This window comes from Panthera pardus, unplaced genomic scaffold (assembly GCF_024362965.1).
Source record: "Panthera pardus isolate Hobbes unplaced genomic scaffold, ASM2436296v1 HiC_scaffold_16, whole genome shotgun sequence".
NCBI lineage: Eukaryota > Metazoa > Chordata > Mammalia > Carnivora > Felidae > Panthera > Panthera pardus.
This window is the reverse complement of record NW_026526721.1, coordinates 94,946,545-94,969,348: the sequence shown is the minus strand read 5'-3', so window position 1 is coordinate 94,969,348 and position 22,804 is coordinate 94,946,545. Positions and strand designations below refer to the sequence as shown.

The following is a 22,804-nucleotide window of genomic DNA, read 5'->3' as shown; positions in this document are numbered from 1 at the left end:
CTGGTGAAACAGATCACTTGCCACAATGTAAACAAGTCCCAATATTAGTATTATGAAAACCAATAATCATATATTTTTAGATAATTCCTACTTTATATGCCTACAGAAAAAGTGAATCTACTACATATTCACAAATCGATAAATACCAAATAAACTGATGTTTGCATTGTAACAAGAGTTAAGAGAACTGCAGTTAGTTGAAAACAAGAATCGTTCCTCTAGAGAACTTCTGAATACACAAAACTTGAGAAGAAAATAATTTTTCACTGTGGTAACAGCTCTGAGATTGGGTATAAAGCATACCAGCTCTAACATGGTCTCACCAGATGGTTCACAAGATGATATTACACGAAGAGAAGAGCAAACTCTAGAAGTAAATATAAGTGCCCTGAATAAAGAGGGAAGTCTATCTCAACTGGAAAGAATGAAAATATAAGAGATTACAAAATTTATAAGCTCGTTCCTTCTATGAGAAAAGTTTGAAAGTAGACTTCTTGGTGGAGGGTGGAACACAGTCCTGAATGAGCTTGAAAGAGGCTTCAAACAAGTTTACAAAGGCCAAAGGAGTACACAGAAATGAAGACAAAAGCATTTTCTGATAGAAGATTTTCTTTAAGTCACAGACATTAATTACTCAGAGAAACTTTGTGAAAGAAGATAGAACTGATCACACAGATAATCTTGTTATTTAGCCTGTCAAAGCAGTTTGGAAATAGTCCCATTTAATCAGTAAAAGGAAAGCAGAGTTACATTAAGCAGACTTACACAGTACCAAGCAATTCTAAATTATAAAGCAGTTTCCCTTTAATGATATGTAATATTCTTTGAATAACTGGCAAAATTGTGTCTCAATGAACTCAGTAAGACAAGCATCTCAAGCTATAAGCAATAATATTTTTTTTCAACTGAAGAAGCAAGAATGAGACAAGAATTTAGCCTTTGTTCTAAAAAAAAAAAAAAAAAAAAAGCATATGAAATGCTAGAAGAATCAGATATCTATTAATTGTTCATTATTTGACCAACTACTTTCCTCAGGTTATGAACGAACCCTCCTTTCCCAAAGGAAATAGTTTCCCCCAAATGAGAAATCAGGCTAAGAGTTCACACGCCCCATGTGGAGACTACTTCTGAAGAGGACAGAATCGAAGTCAAGCCCCAGGGGATCAGTAGATTCCAGTGTTAATTCTCATGATATCTAGACTGGCCTAAAAACTAAAATTTATTTCAGTCCTCATATATTAAAACCACAACCAGTGAAGACTCACCATCCTCTAACATACCAGTTTTAAAGCAGATTCAAAACCTCTATGGTCAGCGCTTAACTCACACCTAAGTTTTCTTAGGTGTGTGCTTCAAAATCTTCTATGAAAAATGTATCCTCTCTTTAAAACAATTGCAATCTTTCTTTAAAAGTGAGTATAACTTGTTTAATTAAAAAAAGACTTATTTAGCATTTCTAAAACAAGGTACTGAAAAATAATAAAATGGGGCGCCTGGATGGCTCAAGTCAATTAAGCAACCGGGTCTTGCTTTCGGCTCAGGTCATGATCTCATGGTTTGAGTTCAAGCCCCACACGGGGCTCTGTGCTGACAGTGTAGAGCCTGCTTGGGATTCTCTTTCCCTCTCTCCCTGCCCCACACCCCACTCTCTCTCCATCAAAATAAATGCATAAACCTTAAAAAAAGAAAAAACAATAAAATGTCATAGAATTCTGTATATAAGGTAAAATGACAGGTTTTTTTTAAAGTAGTACTAGTTCTGAATATACTTTCTTCACTCAGCAGATTAACTGTAGGTTTGCTTCTGAGATAGTGGTTACCTTCATAGATTAATCAGCAAAAGTAGCTGGATTAATTTTACTAAGTCTGTAGACAAGTTCAAAGGGAATATACTTTTCTGGAAAGCTTGTGTCAAGAGAAACAGCATGATTCACAATAAAATCAAAATGGAGCAAACATTTAAAAAATCTCCTTGTTTTCCATATTCATAATGGAATGAGTAAGATTTGCTGATTTTAAAAAAATATACTCTTAATATATATAATCATTGTGGGTCTCATCATGAGCAATGCTGCAATTATCTTTAGTAACCAGCCCCTTGGAGAAAGTAGATATAAAAGACTGTTGCATTAAAAAAAGATAAAGAACATAAAGAATTAAGCTGATGGAAAGAGTACCAAAATGAGAGAGCAGAAAAAACATAAATAAGAAAGTTACCCTCAATATTGGAATGGAATATCATAAATGAATTTTAGTTGTCTACTTAAAAAATCAAATTCCAGAAGTGTTCTTGATGTCTACTTATTGAAAAGAATCAAGGAATGCAGCTTCCTTTAAAAGAACCAGCTTGATTTTTTTAAAAAGAAACCAAAATGTTATATTCTAAAAGGTCTTGATTAGCTTTCAAAAATGCAAAAAGAAAAAAAATATATATATAGTCTCTCTTATTTTATTTAAAAAAGGTTAAATTAGGAAATAAAGAGGAAATGGAATAGAAAAATAGAAGAGCAGAAGGGAAGAAGTGTCTGACTCAATCTCTCTACTGACCTCTCGAGAGAAATCAGACTGAAGAGAAGAGAGCACCTTTAATATCTTCACCGGCTGAGGTGTCACAGCAGAAGCAGGACTAGTCAGTTTTTATCGACTTGGGGGGTATGAGAAAATACCCAGTTGTGCTGAGGGAATAAGCAAGAGGAAACAGATCACATTTCAATAGCAAATGCCATTTAATTAACACATATACATAGTACTTCTCTAGCCCTTTAGTGCAATAGGTGTGGATGGATCTAACATCATTCCTGTGTGTGAATGCACAAGAAAAATATTAAGGCCAAAGTGGTGAATTACATACCAGGCAAAGAATGGATGAAGGCCCAGACATCATCAACTGTCCATATAGATGGCTCTGTTTGTGCAACTGGTAGCAAATCACTGTTCTCAGGCATTTTCCTAATTCTCACATCCCGGAGCTCACGTTCTCTTTCCCGCTCACTCTGCCTGCGCAGGCGTGTTGTCATAGCAGATGGAACAGAATCTTCATGAGAAGCCAAGTCTTCTTCTGCAGATGGATAAGTAATTGGAAGCTGGAAAATGTAGTACAAGTAAAATACAGCATTGCACTTTCCTTACATTTCTGAAAAGGGTATTGTACATTGAAGCAAGGTTTCTACAGACCTGCCTAAGGATATGTTCTCTTGCTGCCCCATCAGGGCCACTTGGACGACGGCCACGATGCCCAAGACTCTGATTATCAGGCTTACGATTCCAACGACTAAGTGCAAATTTTTTAGAACAGCTAACATTGTACCTAAGAAATTCAAGTAAGAAAAAATATTAAATGATATATGGAACACTCCATTTAGTATTTAATTATGACTTTAAAGTGCACTTGTGAATCAGTAAGTGCCAGATACTTCATTAAAGACTGTGATACCTCAGAAAGTAAACCATAGTAGTGTCCAATGGATTTACTTATGGTGACAGTCAAAAAATGGTCTCTGTATATATCATAATATAGCTCTCAATACATTATTGGATACCAATAGGTATTGATATTTTCTCCTAATAACAGCATGATATAGAGGATAACCAATTTACTGCAAAATAATTCAAGGCTCCAGGAAAAAAGAAGTTTGATTGTGTAGATGTTCAAACTATATTCCTAAGTAATTGTTTCTGAAGAGAGATTAATATAGTAAGAAAGGTTAGTATAGTAGAGAGGGGGAAATCTCAAATGGCTAGTAAAAGATTTTTCAAATAATACTGAAATCAAAGAGTGAAAACCTAAAGTTGAGATTTTGAAGTTGCACAAATTCATCATAGTTCTCACTATTTAGGAAATTCAAATACACATAATTCTTTAAAACTGGCTGGAAGATTATTTTCATTTTATCAAAATAGACTAATGTTTTTTTAATATAAGACATGATGACAGTTTAAAAAAAGTCCTGTGCGTGTTTATTGGGTTTCAAGGCCCTAGAACAGGGCTGGTAAACTTTTTCTACAAAGGACCAGATGGTAAATATTTTTGGCTTTGTAGACAATACAAGACTGTCACAACTACTGAACACTGTAACTGTAATATGAAAGCAGCCATCAGCCATGAACAATAATGAATGAGCATGGCTGTGTTCCAATAAGATTTTATTTAGAGTAAAATTTGAGTTTCACATAGTTTTCATGTGTCGTGAAATATTATTTTTATTTTTTTTCCAACCCCCTAAAAATTTAAAAACAATCCTTAGCTCAGGGGCCATCCAAAAACAGGATACACAGATGACTTGGCCTGGGAACAGTTTGCCAACCCCTTCCCTAGAAAGAAGAGCAAGGGATGCCCAGGGTGGCTCAGTCAGTTAAGCATCCAACTCTTGAGATTGGCTCAGGTCATGATCTCACAGTTTGTGAGATGGAGCCCCGCACTGGGCTCTGTGCTGACAGTGAAGAGCCTGCTTGGGATTATCTCTCTTCTCTCTGCCCCTCCACTCTCTCACGTTCTCACTCTCTCAAAATAAATAAACTTAAAAAAAAAAAAAAGCAGAAGAGAATCTAAGAAACAAATTTCGGAAAAGCTAAAGAAAGGCTAAGAAAAATACATACAGTTCCTCTTTTTTTATACATCCAAAACTGCTACTGTAGGGGCACCTGAGTGGCTCAGTTGGTTAAGCATCTGACTTCAGCCCACGTCATGACCTCACGGTTCATGAGTTCATGCTCTACATCGGGCTCTTTGCTGTCTGCACAGAGCCTGCCTTGGATCCTCTGTCCCTGCCACCTCACTGTCTTAAAAATATTTTTTAAAAAAACTGCACTGTAACTTCATATTGTCAAGACTCTTCCTCTAAGATTTCTCAGGAAAATGACAAGAATAAATCCCAATTAACTTTGCTATTGATAACTATCCTAGGACCAATATACAGATACCAAAGTGTATTTTCCTCACCTATGTTTTATGAAGATATCAGGAGGTGGAAGTAAGGGGTACCATGAAAATGAATAAGCTATTTTTTCCCTAAAAATATATATATATTTAAAAATGTGTTCACAGGGCACCTGGGTGGCTCGTTTGGTTAAGTGTCTGACTCTTGATTTCAGCTCAGGTCATGATCTCAGGGTCCCTTGGATCAAGCCCAGGGCAGAGTCTGCTTGGGATTTTCTCTCTTCCTCTCTCTCTGACCCTCCCCAACTCACACATTCACTCTCTCCTAAATAAACTTAAAAAACAAAAAGTGTCCTGATGGCCACTTCATGTTACCCTAAAACAATTCAACAAGCTCAGCTGTGTTCATTATGCTGATCTGTGGGCTCAGCGCTGTAGGTTTCTGATTTCCATTCATAGCAATTTCCATTCACAAACCTTCCTTCCTCCAAGACTAGAGACCAGAGAAGAGAGACTAACCTTACACTCGCTATTTAGTCCCTAAATATTTAAATCTCCAAGGCAGACATGTAAATAGCAGCATTTCTTCCCTGACCTAATTTATCCTCTCCTTTTTGCTCTGTCTGCATTTCTCTTATGTTAAGATCCCTAACCTTTTAAAGAAATTCACCTACGTAGAATAACTTGACAACTCAGTAATCATCTCTGGGAGGAGTGATGGTAGCATTAAATGTTCTGAAGTAACTTCTAAATAATCAAGACCTTTAAAATATTATGAAAGGCTGCCCTTTTTCCTCAAAGTTGTTAATCACTTAGAACCAGAGAGCCACTAGTCTTTCTTATGGAAAACTCCCAAGTTTAAACAGGAGTTATAGAACTTGCTTAGGGCTATCAATAACGTGAGATAATATGTGAATAAAAAATTGACATGAGAAACCAAATGAAGCCATTTTTGGTGGAAAATACTTCTATTACTTACTTAAGTTTTACTAAGTATATTTAAGTGGCACCATACTAAATAGTATGTTCAAGCAAGAAAATCCCTAGATGTAAACAATTAAGATCTTATATTCTTTGAGAGAATCATCACTTCCTGGAACAGAGAACAAATTTCAAAATAATCTGTACATACACCTCACCTCTAGTGGTGAATACTTATATTAGGATTTATTATCAGCATCAGGGTTTTTTTTTTTTTTAATGTAAACTAAATCTGTGACAAGGGTAACGAAGATCCTAAACATTTCTTTTGTTATTAGTACTGTTTACCTATAGTATTACTACTGAAAATAGAGATTTAGAAAAGACATATTTTGCTGATAATGTAACAATGTGGAGAAATTGTGCTACAGCTGTCCCACTTAAAAAGCTAAAATAAATAGGATATAATTAAAACGAATTAAAACAAAAACAAAAAAAAGTAAATCCTGAGGCGCCTGGGTGGCTCAGTGCGTCGAGTGTCTGACTCCTGATTTTGGCTCAAGTCACAATCCCAGGGTCGTGGGATTGAGCCCCACATTGGGCTGTGCACTGAGAGTGGAGCCTGCTTGAGATTCTCTCTCTCCCTCTGCCTCTCTCCCCTCCCCAGGCTCTCTAATAAAATTAAAATTAAATTAATAAAATAAAATAAACAAAAAACAAAGTAAATCTTGGTATTTTAATACTGACCAACAACCAGGTGATAAAAGAAATACTGTTTTGATACCTTAAGGATTAGTAGTCTGTCTGTTCACAGGAGAGATTCTCCTAAGCATATTCTTAACATGAGATTGCTACTTCAGTATCAGAATATGCTGTAAAACTCACTGTAAATGTTATGAATATGTAATTTTCACAGAACAAAATTTAATAACTAAATATCAAAGTAGCTCCAGATAATGCCTATTTGATATTCTTCCTCTATATTACAATATCTAGTTTTGGCCACCGGTAAACTCTACAAGTTTTTTGGTTTTGTTACAGTAGTTGTTGGTTTATGCTTTAGGAAAGTCAAGAGAATAGAAATACCTTTTGGCACAGGACATAGTACAGAATCGTTTTGACCGAAGAAATTCATTAGCATATCCCATCTTCCCACAGAATTCACACTTGAGCAACTCACTGTCCATTTCTTCTAATGTCTCTAAAAAAGAAGGAAACAAAGGAAAAAAACTTCCAAAAATTTAGTTGTGGCAAATTTTAAGCCTCTACTTTGGTTGGATGCAGCTAGTTCAGTCCCTCCAGGAAACTTAAAGGAATGGTCTTTTAACTTTTCAATCCACAGTCACTTTGGCAAGGAAAATACTACAAAAGCAACTGCATCCATCAATTCCCTCTTGCTCCTCTATAAAAACTTGATGGAATTTTCTCTATATAAGTAAGCAATGCATTTTTAAAGGTTCATTCTGCTAAGAATCCAACATACCTAAAATGTGCAAATAACTTTATTGAGCAGTGTTACAAGAAGTGAAGATGAGTAAGTAACCTTCAGGAGGAACACTTTCAAAAAGCACTGTATAGGCTATGAATTTTGGTTCCCTGTGCTATGAAGATATATAGCAGAGAACACTTCATTGTAACTGGAGACAAGGATGCCTTCAAAGAGGAGCTAAAATTTTAATATACTTGATGTCAGAGGAGCATATAAGATAATTAACCTTTTCAAAGATCTGCAATATATAACAGAAAATATAAAGATATAGATACCTAATTATAAAATAGTCCCTTTTATATGTATCGTATAAAAATAAAAATAATTTATATTAATCTTAAAAATCACAAATAATTTTGTCATTTCTAACCTCTGCTCCTTCTTGTCAGAGCACTATTAAGTTAGAATATCCTTCCCTCCCCCCCCCCGCCCATATCCATAGTTTTCTTCAAGCCATAGCACTAGACCCAAGGAAACCTCCTACCTAAATCCTCCAGTATTCAGCAGCAAGCAATTTAATTTTCATCGCCCACAGCTTTCTCATCTGTAAAATGGGGTTTATAATACTTTTCCCAAAGAACTGCAATGACGACAGTAGGCATAAAAAAGAGGCAGTTCCATTTCCTATTTTCCACATAAGAATTAAGAGTACCAAGACCTGTAATAAGTACTTAAGAACTAAAAACCGTTAACATTCTTAAACCCACCATATTCTACCATGTTCTTGCGTCACCATAATTCCTACGCCACGTTATGTAAAATACACGAAACACACTTTACTAATTAAAGCTTTTAGCTATGAGTTCCATGTGTGCTTTTCTATGGTACTCATTTAACCAAAGGCTTATTAAGATAAAGAGACTCTGAAATGTAGGCATGGATGACATGTTCTCAGGAAGTTTAGGCAGTCTATCCTAGTGTTCTTGGAGAAGCAATGGCAAAGTGCTAAAGCAACATAAGACGGCTACAGCTACTAAAAACATACTCTGAAATATCTGAAGTTCCAGGGAACATCCAAATACATCATCATGACTGATCAAATCATGAACTAGCAAGAGGTCATTTTAAAAAATTTTTCAGGACTATCTTCATAAGTAAAACTCATCCGCTGAGTAGCAATGAAGAAGAAATGGTCTCAAAAGAAGTAAAACTAAAATTACTCCTTCCAATGACCTAGAAATGCCTTTTACACAACTGTGGCTCAACAACACATTCCTGGGACCTGATGTCACAACTTCCAGTATTGTTTTCACTTTGTCATGCTTGAAACCTGAACTGACTTTGAAAAGCCTATACAGGAGACAGAACCTCTCAGTCACCTACCACTGACACCAATCTGGCCCTAAAGAGTCTGGTCATCAAGTTGTTCCACTTCCAGACTACACTGAAAGCTTTGTTTAAAAAGTTTCTATTAATTAATGTCGCAATATACAACATGTGATAATAGGCTAGAATACCTTATAAAGAAGAAGAAATGTTTTGGGTCCAAACAGGTATGGTCTAAGGGCTAACAACCTAACAAAAAATGAACATCAGCTTTATTTCTCATAATGAAGAGAGGAACATTAACAGATTCAAAAATCTGTTCCTCGGGGCGCCTGGGTGGCTCAGTCGGTTGAGCATCTGACTTTGGCTCAGGTCATGATCTCACAGTCCGTGAGTTCAAGCCCCGCATTGGGCTCTGTGCTGACAGCTCAGAGCCTGGAGCCTGCTTCGGATTCTGGGTCTCCCTCTCTCTCTGCTCCTCCCCTGCTCATGCTCTGTCTCTGTCTCAAAAATAAATAAAAACATTTAAAAAAAAATTAAAAAAAAATCTGTTCCAATGTTTGTCAGAATTTTAACAAATTTGGTAATGTTAACAAGGCTACTTTTCTACATTGGTGAATAAAAAATTACAGAGCCAAAAGAGTTCAAAAACTGTTGCTTCAGCTAATAAAGATAGGAGTCTATGGCACAGATAGCTGGTAATTCTCCCCCTTCCATTCTTCACTTTTCTCCTACAGCCACAAATCCTAATTTGTAACAAGACATAGGGTCTCTGAAAACAAAAACTACAGTTTCTGCCCAAGGTGTGGCCATTCATGACGTGTGATGCCCTTTCCCCCAACTCACTCTTTAGAATGTGAAAATGAAGATTAACTATCTTAGAAATGAAAGCAACATTCTAGGGATGACAGAGCCCTAACACACTGGCAGCTTAGATGCCAGAATAATCCTTACACTAAGTTTTATTCTACTGAATTAAACTGTATATACTACTAAAAGCCACTAAATAAATGACCTCACCATTTCACCCTATAGTACTTCCCATAAACAGTGAAGTACACAGTAATAGAAACACTTTATAAAATTACCTTGGGAAATTAAATGAAATATTTAAAAATTTGGCATATTCTATATAAATATCTCTACTGTGAAACAGATTCGTCTTTTTCATGGACTACATTTACCTTATAACACTGTGCAAATTTAAAAGTACAATGTGTTACATTTATATATGATGATTGCTATTGTAGCAATATTTAGCACCTCCATCACCCTGTTATCCTTCCTGTTTAGTGGTTGGAATACTTCAGTTTTAGTCTCCAAGCAATTATATTATGCATTAGATCTCTATGGTTTATTTACTACTTATCCTTGCTCAGATTAATCATCTTTAAATCTTTCTTTGCCTTACTCTGGTAACTTACCCTGTTAAACTACCCTTTGCCTTATCCTCCATAAATCCTTTCCTTTCTCTTCTCAACATAACTACAAGTATCAATTACATGCCAAACCTACATTCATCCTACAGATGACCAGCAGTTTCCAAAAACCCTCTTTGCATGTTACCTGCCTAAAAATCTTCAGTAACCATCCTCTTGAAAAGATAACTCCTAACTACTTGGTCAAATATCCAAGATGCTCTACAATCTGATTCTGCCAGTCTTACTTCTCATTACTTCTCTAACCCAACAGTCTACTTTTTGCTGCCCCCTTATGAAGTTACTGCACATCCTTTGTACATTTATTCATGGTTCCAACTTAAAAGGTTCTTCCTGTTCATTAACTTAAATCTGTGTTTTATCATCCCAGGTCAAATCCCATCTTTACAGAAAACTTACCAAACTGTCAATAATCTCCACCAGGTTTGTTGTTGCTGTTGTTTTCCATCAGCATAATCTTTAATCCCATCACCTAGTTCTCCCACTTCCCCTCTGGTAACCATCAGTTTGTTCTTGATAGTTAAGACTCTGTTTCTTGGGGTTTGTGTCCTTTTTCCTTTGCTCATTTGTTTCTTAAATTCCACATGTAAGTGAGATCTTATGTTATCTTTGTCTAACTGATTTATTTCACTTAGCGTGATACTCTCTAGCTCTATCCATGTTGTTGCAAATGGCAAAATTTCATTCTTTTTTATGGCTGGATAATATTCCATTGTATGTAAATACCACATTTTCTTTATATATTCATCTATCACTAGACACTTGGGCTGCTTCCAGTGCTGGTTATTATAAATAATGCTGCAGTAAACATAGGTGTGCATGTATCCCTTTGGATTAGCGTTTTTGTATTTTGGGGGGAAATACCCAATACTGCGATTATTGGAATGGAGAGTAGTTCTATTTTTAATTTTTTGAGGAACCTCCATAGTGTTTTCCACAGTGGCTGTACCAGTTTGCATTCTTTTCAAGTGTTCTATAGAAACAACCATAAAACAAGTAACAAAGTGTCAATAAACACATATCAGTAATTACTTTGAATGTAAATGGACTAAATGCTCCAATCAAAAGACACAGGGTGACAGGGAGGATAAAAAAGCAAGACCCATCTATATGCTGCCTGTAAGCGACTCATTTCAGACCAAAAGACAACTGTAGATTGAAAAGGAGGGGATGGAGAAACATTTATCATGCAAATGGATGTCAAAGGAAATCTAGGATAGCAATACTTACATCAGACAAAATAGACTTTAAAACAAAGACTGTAAGAAGAGACAAAGGACACTATATAATAATAAAGGGGACAATCCAACAAGAGGGTATAACAGAGGATATAACAATTGTAAATATTTATGCACCCAATGTCAAAGCACCCAAATTCGTAAAATAGTTAATAACAAATACAAAGGATATCATCGACAGTAATAAAATAATAGTAGCAGACTTTAACACCCCATTTACACGGATGAACAGATCATCCAAACAGAAAATCAACAAGGAAACAGTGACTTTGAATGACACACTGTACCAGATGGATTTAACAGACATATTCAGAACATTCCATCAACCAGGTTTTTTTTTAATTGAAGTATAATTGACAAATTAGTTTCAGGTACACAAGATAGTCATTCAGCAATTATATGCATTATGAAATACTTGCTACAAATGTGTAACAATACTACTATATTCCCTATACTGTACTTTTCAGCCACGTGACTTAATTATTTTATGACTGGAAGTCTGTACCTTTTAATCTCCTGCACTAATTTCACCCATCCTCCCATCCTCTATCCTTTGGCAACCACCAGTTTGTTCTCCATATTTATAAGTCTATTTCTTTCTGTGGTTGTTATTTGTTTTTTTATTTTTTTATTTTTATTTTTTTAGAGAGAAAGAGAGCAGGGAGAGGAGGGAGGGGAGAGAGAGAGAGACAGAGTGAGCGAGCATGCGAATCTTAAGCAGGCTCCATGCTTAGCACAGAGCCTGATGTGGAGCCCGATCCCACAACAACCCTGGGATCATGACCTAAGCTGAGGTCAAGAGCCAGACGCTCAACCAACTGAGCCACACAGGCTCCCCTGCTTGTTTTATCTTTTAGAATTCACATATAAGCGAAATCAGATTGTCTGGTATATTTCATTTAGCGTAACACCCTATAGGTCCATCCATGTTGTCACAAATAGCAAAATTCCATTCTTTTTTATGGCTGAGTAATATTCCATTGTGATATATACTACATATTTATTCATTCACCTATTGATGGACACGGGCTGCTTCCACATCTTGGGTACTATAAATAATGATGCAGTAAATACAGGGGTGCATATATCTTTTTAAATTAATGTTTTCATTTTCTTTGGGTAAATACCCAAAAGTGGAATTACTGGATCATATGCTATGTCTTTTTTTAGTTTTCTGAGGAACCATCATACTATTCTCCATAGTGATCGCATCAATTTACATTCCCACCAACCATACACGAGGGTTCCCTTTTCTCTACATCCTCACCAACACTTCTTATCTTTTTGATACTAGCCATTCTGACTTGTGTGAGATGATACCTCATTGTGGTTATAAAAGCACAATGTGGTTTATCTCAACTAGTTTTAAAACTTATTTTAAAGTCCCAAGTTCATACTGTCTATATACTTCATTTAAAACTTACTATATGTTACTCCTTAGTTATCTTACATTCATCAGTTCCTACTGGGTCAAAAGCTCCTCTCAGGTTCTAGCACAGTCTAACATATGCTGTATGTCTATTATATTATAACCCATGAATATATGGCATATGCTATGAAGCTTCCTAAACAGTTTTCCATTTTTCTCCAATGTGTACACACAAGACAGCACATTATATGTGCTTTTTAGTTTAGAATGTTCATATATACACTTATTGTAGCTATAGGCCAAAAAAAAAAAAAAAAAAAAAAAAAAAAAAAAATCCCTGTACATTCATCTTTACTATTCTTCAGCTCAAATGAAACATTTTCTCAGAATAGTATGTATAACTAAAGTATTCAGGAATTAAGTGAAATTAAATTCATAACAAAAGGTAAAATGTAGACATTGTTGGATTCTGATTTGAAAAATAACTATAAAAGGATATTTATACAATTTATATAATTGAGGAAATCTCAATATGAATCAGGTACTAGATGACCGCAAAGAATTACTATTAATATTGTTTCATGTGACACAGCATTATAGTTATTATATGAGAAAATGTATGCATTTTCATTTATTTAAAATCTTTTTTTTTTTAACTTAGTGGGTTTTTCCTTAATGTTTGTTTTTGAGAGGGGGGAGGGGCAGACAGAGGGAGACAGAGGAGCTGAAGCAGGCTCTATGCTGACAGCAGGGAGCCCAACACAGGGCTCAAATTCACGAACTGAACTGTGAGATCATCACCTGATTGACGTCAGACACTTAACTGCCTGAGCCACCCAGATGCCCCGTATATATTTTTAGAAATGCGCAATGAAATGAGGACTTTTTTTTTTTTTTAACAGAAAGGAGGAGGGAAGAAAAGAAGAGAAAAAGAAAAGTGACAGAAAGGAAGAAGGGGGAAACGGAGGGAGGAAAACAAAAGAGATGGATGAAACTAGCGTGGCAAAAATAATGTTTGAAATCGGGTAACAGTGTTGAGTCTGGGAGAGGATTCATTATACAATTCTAATTTGTGTAGGTTTGAAATTTCTCATTGTTAACATTTTTTTAAGTAAAAGAAACCAAACTGATCTCAATATAAGTTAGCAGTAAAACCAAATTTGATACTATCATACTCTTCCCTGTTCAAATAAAAAATAAACCAGGGATGAATATATTGCAATAGTTTATAAGGTAGTAACAATGACACAGGTGCCTTCCTTTTAATAATCAGGCAAACTGTGAGCAAAGATAATTATATATTTTGTTTACCAGCATGCTATTTTGTTTAATTTAGCAAAGTACAGGCACACAGTACATGCTCAATAAACATGTGAAAATTAATTTCAGATGAAATACACTAAGATACTGAGGACAACTACTTTGACACAGATGTTTATAAAACCACTACTGTGCAGCCCTAGCTACACTGAATGTTATTTGATTCAACTGTGTTGCAAGGACAGGACCATGATCAGAATCAATAAAAGGTATCAGTTCTGAATGTATTTGTGTTCATTCTGGAATATTCACTATTAGACTAAAGTCTTCAAAAGAGGAGTCTCTAACAATAAGAAGATTTAGTGATATTTTCCTCTTTGAACAAATTTAATTACTTCTTGATTGACAGGTACATCCTTAATACAACTGTAATTCCCACCTGACATCAAACATCAGAATATGGAAAGCCTAAAACCAAACAACCCAGGAGTTTTAAAATTTTAAGCAAACTCAGTCTGCTTAGAAAAAGAGAACTGGTTGCTTTGATGCTAAAATTCTGAACTACTTTCGTATACAGGGGAACTTTTCCCTCCCACACTCCTTCAAAGGTCAATCTGACATTATGCAAATTAAACATCTTGCTATTTGAATTATTTAGCCATTAAAGGTCTGATTAGCTTTCCATTTACTTTTGTCTTCCCAGTGTGAAAATATGTGTAAAATAAAAATCCATATCGTGTTTCAAGCAGTAAAAGTCAAAGTTAATTTAAACAGTATCTTAAGTAAAATCCACAAACCTTCAGCAATCATGTCTTCCATTTCTGTGTCAGATGAATTATCTCCATGCTTTGTATTATTCTGTAGCTCTGGCTGAACACACACAGAGTTTATCACCTGATTATCCAAAAGAGGCCTTTTTTTCACAGGCTGTTCTATTAGCAAAGACGAACGGCTCACCTTTAAACGAGACAGAGAATAAAACAATCTTTTAAAAGGTTTTTCAGAAATAACTTGGTTAAGGGGCCCCTGGGTGGCTCAGTCGGTTAAGCATCCAACTTTTGATTTCAGCTCAGGTCATGATCTCACGGTTCATGAGACTGAGTCCCATGTCTGGCTCTGCACTGACAGCGCAGAGCCTGCTTGGGACTGACTGACTCTCTCTCTCTCTCTCTCTCTCTCTCTCAAAACAAATAAACTTTAAAAAAAAATCTTAAAAAAAAAAGAACTTAGTTAAAAAAACCCTCTTGAAATGAACAGTATCTGTGATAATTTACTTGTTCAGCCAATCAGGTCAATCATTAAGAAAATTTTAGGCAATCTAGACATCAACAGTTTGTATTTCAAGTCATCACCAATATGGATGCTTCAAAATCTGTCAAATAGAACCTAGTGTTCTAGTTTAGGCAAATAGTTTAAAAATGTCTTTGGGGCACCTTGGGGGGCTCAGTCAGCTAAGCATCTGACTTTGGCTCAGGTCATGATCTCACAGTTCTTGAGTTCGAGCCCCACACTGGACTCTGGCACGAAGCCTGCTTCAGATCCTGTCTCCCTCTCTCTCTCTGCCCCTCCCCAGCTCACACTCTGTGTCTCAAAAACAAACATTAAAAAAAATTACATATTTTCATGTTTTGAAAAATATGTAACAAATTTTGATTAGCCAGTATCCTCAACTTATTTTTTTTCTGCAACAACTTTTAAGATTTATTTTTCACATACCAAACTTTTTACTTAAAGAGTTATCACCTTAGGATAGATCGTTATTGTATGTATTTTCAAAATAAGAGAACTATAGGGCACCTGGGTAGCTCAGTTGGTTAAGCATCAGACTCTTGATTTTGGCTCAGGTCATGATCTCATGGTTTGTGAGATTGAGCCCTGCACTGGGCTCCATTCAAAGCACAGAGCCTGCTTGAGATTCTTTCTCTCCACCTCTCACTCTCCCTCTCTCTGCCCCACCCCTGCTCGCATATGCGTGCGTTCTCTCTCTCTCAAATAAATATTTTTTTAAAAAAGCAAGAGAACTAATGTTCAAAGTGTTTAGGTAATTTCTTTACAGAAGCAGAATCAGGCCTAGAACTCAGTCTCCTGACTCCTAACTCAGCAACCTAATCCAATATAATCACAAAAAGAATTGGAAAAATCCTCAAACATTAACATTAAAATCAACAACAAAATATTCACTTATGTTCAGTATACTTGGTTAAGTCATGAATACTTATTTCAGAAATATTTTCAGCAAAAACAACCCAAAAAAAACATTTACTGATTTGCTAGTGAACTTTCAGCTAATGTGAAATAGAACCTCCTATTTCTATTTAAGAATGCTGGTTAAGTCTCCACAGTATCTGCCACAGATGGTAAATGATGCTTACTATAAATTCTACATTTAACTTCAGAGAATAATCACCCGTGAACTTTTAAATTTTGTTCATTTCAGTTAGTATATACATTATGCCTCAAGTAAAACTTACAAAAGGTATTACTAAAGAAACTGTAATATGCAGTGCTACTAAGAGTTTACACTTCTGCTGTGTGAATATATTTAAATAATCTTTCCAGAAAACAATTTAGCAATATATATACCAGGAGTCTTATGAATACATATGTAATGTGATCCAGTATCTGTACTTCTAGGAATTCATCCTAAAGAAATTATTACTATTTATCTTTTATTTATTTTGAGAGAGCACATGCACAAGCAGGGAAGGGGCAGAGAGAGTGAGACAGAGAATCCCTAGCAGGCTCTGCACTGTCAGTGTAGAGCCTGGCCTGGGGCTCGATCTCATGAACTGTGAGACCATGACCTGAGGCAAAATCAAGAGTCGAATGCTTAACTGACTGAGCCACCCAGACACCCCATTATGGCTAAAGAAATTATTAAATAATAGAAACCTAAAACGCCCAACAATAATGGAAGAATTACATAAATTATAGTTGTTCATAAAGCAGAGTATTATGTAACCTTTCAAAATATTCCCAAAGTACTATTTATCATATGAGAAAACAAATGCTCTAAATATACTGTGACAGATGCAGAACTGTATATATAATAGTCTTGATAATATGAAATATATATATATAAAATAATACACATTGTGGTATTACTGAGGATTATTTGTTCTATCCATTTCCCATATCTTCCATTTAAAATAATGTCATTACTTTTGTAATCAGGAAAAAAACGTTATAGTTGACACTAATAATTATTAATAATAGCAGCTATGGATATTAAGTGCCAGGCACTGCACAAAACAATTTATGCACATTTAATCCTCACAACAACCCTAAGAGCAAAGTATAATCTCCATTTGCCATATGAGCAAAAATGAGGATCAAAAAGGTTGAGTGACTTAACAAAGGTTACAGTATGCAGCACTGCCAGAATCCAAACCCTGAGGAACAGGGAAAAAAGACTGTTGTTCCACTATCAGAATTCCTATAGGAGATCCACATTTAATACATGCAGTTAACTGAAAAGAAAGGCAAATGATGAGGCAACCCACTATCACAATGCAAGATCTTCACCACCCATAAATCTAAAAACCCAGATGAGGGGCGCCTGGGTGGCTCAGTCGGTTGAGTGCCGACTTCGGCTCAGGTCACGATCTCGCAGTCCGTGAGTTCGAGCCCCGCATCGGGCCCCTGTGCTGACAGCTCAGAGCCCGGAGCCTGTTTCAGATTCTGTGTCTCCCTCTCTCTGACCCTCCCCCATTCATGCTCTGTCTCTCTCTGTCCCAAAAATAAATAAAAACGTTAAAAAAATAAATAAATAAATAAATAAATAAATTAAAAACCCAGATGATTCAAAGGCCTTTGAAGGGAATTATTTTGTTTCCTTGTCTTATTTGGCTTTGACTTTGGCCACCTGTCTTTGATTTATTTTCTAAGGAAAAATGTTCTTCTCTAGATATTAGCATATAAATTACATACAACTAGTCTCAAATCATAAGACTCTCAGTGACAGAAACAGCACCTCCATTTTGATGTGAAGATTTTAAAACATTTTTAAACATTTTTAAAACATTTTTAAAATCTGACTGAAGGCAGAGATTTAAGAATGAGAAAATCTATTTGCTAATTTAAACCATCAACTGGATAACTTCAGAAATATTAGGTCACTAGGAAGTTATGATTTCATGCACTCAAGTTAAAAGTTCACAAAGTAATCACACTATATAAGAAACACCATTTTAGGGGTGCCTTCATGGCTCAGTTAAGCATCTGACTCTTGATCTTGGCTCAGGTCATGATCTCATGGTTTGTGGGACTGAGCCCCAGGTAGGGCTCTGTGCCAACAGTGCAGAGCCTGCTTGGGATTCTCTCCCTCTTTTTCTCTGCCCCTCGCCCACTTGCTCTCTCGTTCTCTCCTGAAACAAATTTAAGAGAAAAAAAAAGGAATAAAAAACAAAAAAAAAAAAAAAAGAGAGAAAGAAACACCATCTTAGAAACATAAGGCACTTTTGTGTAATTTCAGTCCCCTTAAAAAAAAATTTAAAAATTTATTTCACTGGAATAAACTTCCAACTATCTTTCTCTAAAAATTATAAAAATCGATATCCTTAATATCCTGAAATTTTTCTTAGTTTATATACAGCAAGTATAAAAATTCTAGAAATGTATTTGGAAATATATAAAGAATATATAGAGAGAGAAATTCCAGGCAAGAGATTGACTTTTTTTTTTTTTAATGTTTAATATTGTGTGTGTGTGTGTGTGTGCGTGTGAGAGAGAGAGAGAGAGAGAGAGAGAGAGAGAGAGCGCGCGTATGCACACACAAGTCGGGGAGGGGCAGAGAGAGAGGGAGACATAGAATCTGAAGCAGGCTCCAGACTCCACAAACTGTCAGCACAGAGTCTGATGCGGGGGCTCGAACTCACAGTCTACGAGATCATGACCTGAACCAAAGTTGGATGCTCAACCGACATGAGCCACCCTGGCACCCCGACAGCTTTTTTGAAATAAAATTACAAGCAGTTTATTAAAGAACAATACACTACATTTAAAAATAATACTACATGAATAATTTTTAAAAATACAAATTTGCTTACTACTTACAGGAAATGGCTCCAATCCCTCCTGAATCACAAAGCCTTCAATAACATGCGTTAAAATCTGTGGTTTAACAATAGCCTGTGGAGGTTTGTTTTCTATACTGGGAATGCTGCTGGGTACAGAAGTACTATTACTCCTTGTGGTAGCAGCTGGAAGTAAGAGTGGAGGTGGAGGAACAGAAACATGTGAAGGATCTGATGGAGATTTAATTACTGAAGCACTGACTGATGCCACAGCAGGTAATTCCACTTGCTCTGAAAAAGAAAAGTCAGTTTTTATCTTTATCATTCTGTGCAGGCAAATATGAAAAAAATTTAAGAATAAACATTAACAGCAATAATAGTTAAGATCTAGTGCTTTAAAACAACATCCTAAGAACTTTATATTTAATCTCATTTAATCTTATGAGATAGAAGCCACTATTATCCCCACTTTACAGAAGGGGATAACTTGCTAAAAGTTATCATTCCAACCTTGGTTACAGGTTACATTCCAACCTTGCCCCATAAGACACAAAAATATTTTAGAATGTCAATTTAAGAATATGAAAATTGTTGCTTTTAAAAAATTTTTTAAGCTAAACAGATATTAAATTCCCTGTGTTCCTGTTTATATATTCCAGATGGCATGGGGAGGGGGGGGTGGTTGGTGGGGAGTACTCTGAAAGTACACTTAAATAAAAAAGGATCATAAAATCCATAAAGTAGAGACTTTTAAAGGATTACACAGCATTCATCACCTTTATTTCAAGCAGTAAGGCTAATCCAATCCACGTACATTTTTTTAATACCTCTTCAGTAGCAATGTGTATGTCAATTTGGAGAAACACTTTAGTACCAGGCAATTGCAAAACATTGGGCTGGATCACTGTGATTCCTCCCCTTCAAACTCTGGTGACCACATTAAGATAGACCCCACAGCCTATGATAGAGACTTTACCTAGCCGTACGATAGCACCAAACTGTATGAAAGCCGTACGATAGCACCAAACTTTACTGACTGTATGAAATAGAAAGAACCGGCTGAAAGCTAAAAATATCAGTGACTAGAGATGTCTGAGAAAAATAACAAAAAAAAGAGCACATGTGTAAAGATAACAGTATGATTTACTGAGCACTTACATGCCAGGTACTGTGCAAATGCCTCACAGGTTGTAACTCAATTAATCCTCAAAACTAGCCCAAGGGAAACAGGAAGATAAAGAAACTTGGTCAAGGACACACAACTAATTAAGTAATGGAGCTGGTGGGATACTAACCTAGGGAATCAGTTCTTGAGACAATGCTCTTATAATTGCTGTGGTAACTCCTCTCCATCATCAGTATGAAAAGGGTTGACACCACTATCAAAAATGCTCAAAATATAGCCCAGTTAGGTAGAGAAGAAATAGGAATCCCTAAAGAATAAAATTTTCAGCTAACAATACAGTGTAGCGATCATCTGTATAATCTCAGAAATGGAAAAGCTAACAATTCACACTCAAGAACACGAATGTGATTAACATCATATAATATATCTGATCACAGCACTGTTATTATAAGCCATTTATTAACCTAGTTCCACCAAATAATCCACCAAGATAAACTGTACTGGAAAACCTGTTAAAAATTACACAATCCTTGGGGCGCCCGGGTGGCTGTCAGTTAGGTGTCTGATTTCATCTCACGGTCCATGAGTTTGAGCCCTGCATCAGGCTCTGTGCTGACAGCTCAGAGCCTGGAGCCTGCCTCCAGACTGTGTCTCCCCTTCTCTCTGCCCCTCTCCCACTCTCGCTCTGTCTCTCAAAAATAAATTTTAAAAAGATTTAAAGAAATTTTTAAATTACACAATCCTTTATTAAAAATTAAACAAAAAAGTCAACAGAAAAATGCTAGTTTATTGATTTCACGGAACACATGCAGTATTATTGTATGCATGGATTACGAAACTGAGGAACTCCAGAAAAATTCTATCCCACATTACCAAATCTTCACATTTACTCATAGAGTAAAAGGAAATTAAATTATAAAATTATAAAGTGGGATTGAAAGCCATGTTTTATGTTTGAAAGAAAATATAAATCTACGGGGGTACTGAAAAATAAGATAAAATATTAATGTCCCTTACAGATTTATAGATATTTTGTTACTTTAGAAATACAAAGCTGCATTAAGTGTAATTTGGCTTATTCAGAAAATATTGCTTGGTGTATTTTCCAATTAATTTTTAGATCATACATACAAATGTGCCAATCTTACACAGAGTCCTAAATGTTGTTAAAAATAGAGCTGTAAGTTACTGACTTTTTGAAGAGGCTAATAGCTATTACTTGCCAGTATATATAATCAGCTGTTAAAAACAGGTGAGAAACACTGATGTTATGAAAGTAGAAAAATTACTACATTCTCTAGATTTAAGATAACTACAAGAGAAAACACAAGTAATAGGACTTTGCCACAAGGTACTCTACTTATTCAAAGTCTCATTTTCTGAACAAGATCTGTGAGCTTTTTTTTTTATTTTTTTTAATCTTTATTTATTTTTGACAGAGAGAGACAAAAACAGAGTGCCAGCAGGGGACGAACAGAGAGAGAGGAAGCAGGCTCCTGTCTCTGAGCTGTCAGCACAGAGCCTGACGTGGGGCTTGAACTCACGAACTGAGAGATCATGACCTGAGCTGAAATCGGACGCTTAACCGACTGAGCCACCCAGGAACCCCCATGAGCTTTTTTTTAACAGATGCTTTTTACTTGTATGGAATTTTTAGAGATTTACAAAAACTAAATACTGGATGGAAACAAATCCCTCTGTTTTTGCAGGGTTTGCTTATTTTATGATTTGCTGAGAGCTATTCTAAAAAATCAACCTGTGCTTGCTCTGCCCCTTCATAGACACTACAGAAGAGTAGCAGGTATGAAGTAAATGAGAAGAAGATTCTCTACACTGTACCTAGACAATTTAGCCTGAGGGATACACGTGACAGAATCCTGAACTGTGTTCCTGAGGGGAAAAAAAATGTGAAGCTGTGTTTGTGTTCCAGTATTTCAAGTGCTTAAACTTTCTTTGTTACCATGAGTAATGCTTTTAAGGTAATTCAGTCACAGTCACAATGCAAGGTTAGTATCCAATTAAACTTTTATTTCTGTCTTTAAATCAAACTCCAGGAAATCTGCAGCAAAATTAAATCCATTTTCAGTGTAGAGAAACTACAAAGATTTAATACTATAGTTAGATTTTCCTAAATCTAGTTTTTGTGGTATTACTTTGAGTAAACAAAGGCAATATTAAACTTGTCTTAAATATTTTATCTAATTTTACTGACTAAACATTTTCTGTTTTTCAGGAGGGAGAAAATGTTGGAAGAAAACTGATTTCTCCCTTTTTGTGCCTTCCAGAGATTCTCACGGATAGTAAGGGAATAAGGGTTAGAGTTGTGGCACAACTGAAACAAAGGGATGGCAAGAGTAGCTTTGGTAGCAAAGTCAGTGTCCTGTTACAATCTGTGTCTGTACCTGTGACAGGGGTTCTTATTTACTGTAAATAATCACGAGAGTCATAAGATATTCAAGAGGACTGAATACTTACAAGGAAGACTGAATCAAGATGACTATTATCTGGATCAAGCTTTCTGTAAAGAACCATATGGGCTCTACAACTACTCCTCTTTGCCACAAGAACACAAAAGTCAACATAGACAATATTTGAATAAATGAACGTAGCTGTGTTGTATAGAATTTTATTTATGGACAATGAAATTTCAATTCTGCATAATTTCACATGGCATGAAATATTACTCTTCTTTTGATTTTCCTCTACCACTTAGAACTTTTAAAACTATCCTCAGCTCATGGGACATGCAAAAATAGATAGCAGAAAAGATTTAAAGCATGAACTGTAGTTTGCCAGCCCTGATCT

General features: G+C 35.8%; 1 protein-coding gene across 8 annotated transcripts in view; it reads right to left on the bottom strand.

Annotated features, from left to right (window-relative positions):
- PHC3 (polyhomeotic homolog 3) overlaps positions 1 to 22,804 on the bottom strand; it is an 82,468-nt gene that overhangs the window by 11,223 nt on the left and 48,441 nt on the right. For 4 of the 8 annotated variants that reach the window (XM_019440540.2, XM_019440542.2, XM_019440543.2 and 1 more), the window contains 5 exons: positions 18,914 to 19,164; positions 14,656 to 14,815; positions 6,884 to 6,998; positions 3,175 to 3,307; positions 2,852 to 3,083 (listed from right to left, as the gene is read on the bottom strand). In XM_019440540.2, the coding sequence (XP_019296085.2) occupies positions 2,852 to 3,083; positions 3,175 to 3,307; positions 6,884 to 6,998; positions 14,656 to 14,815; positions 18,914 to 19,164 (891 nt within the window). Of the gene's footprint in view, positions 1 to 2,547; positions 2,676 to 2,851; positions 3,084 to 3,174; positions 3,308 to 6,883; positions 6,999 to 14,655; positions 14,816 to 18,913; positions 19,165 to 22,804 lie in introns of those variants that run through there. The other 4 variants (XR_002077649.2, XR_002077648.2, XM_019440545.2 and 1 more) reach the window with 3 other exon arrangements.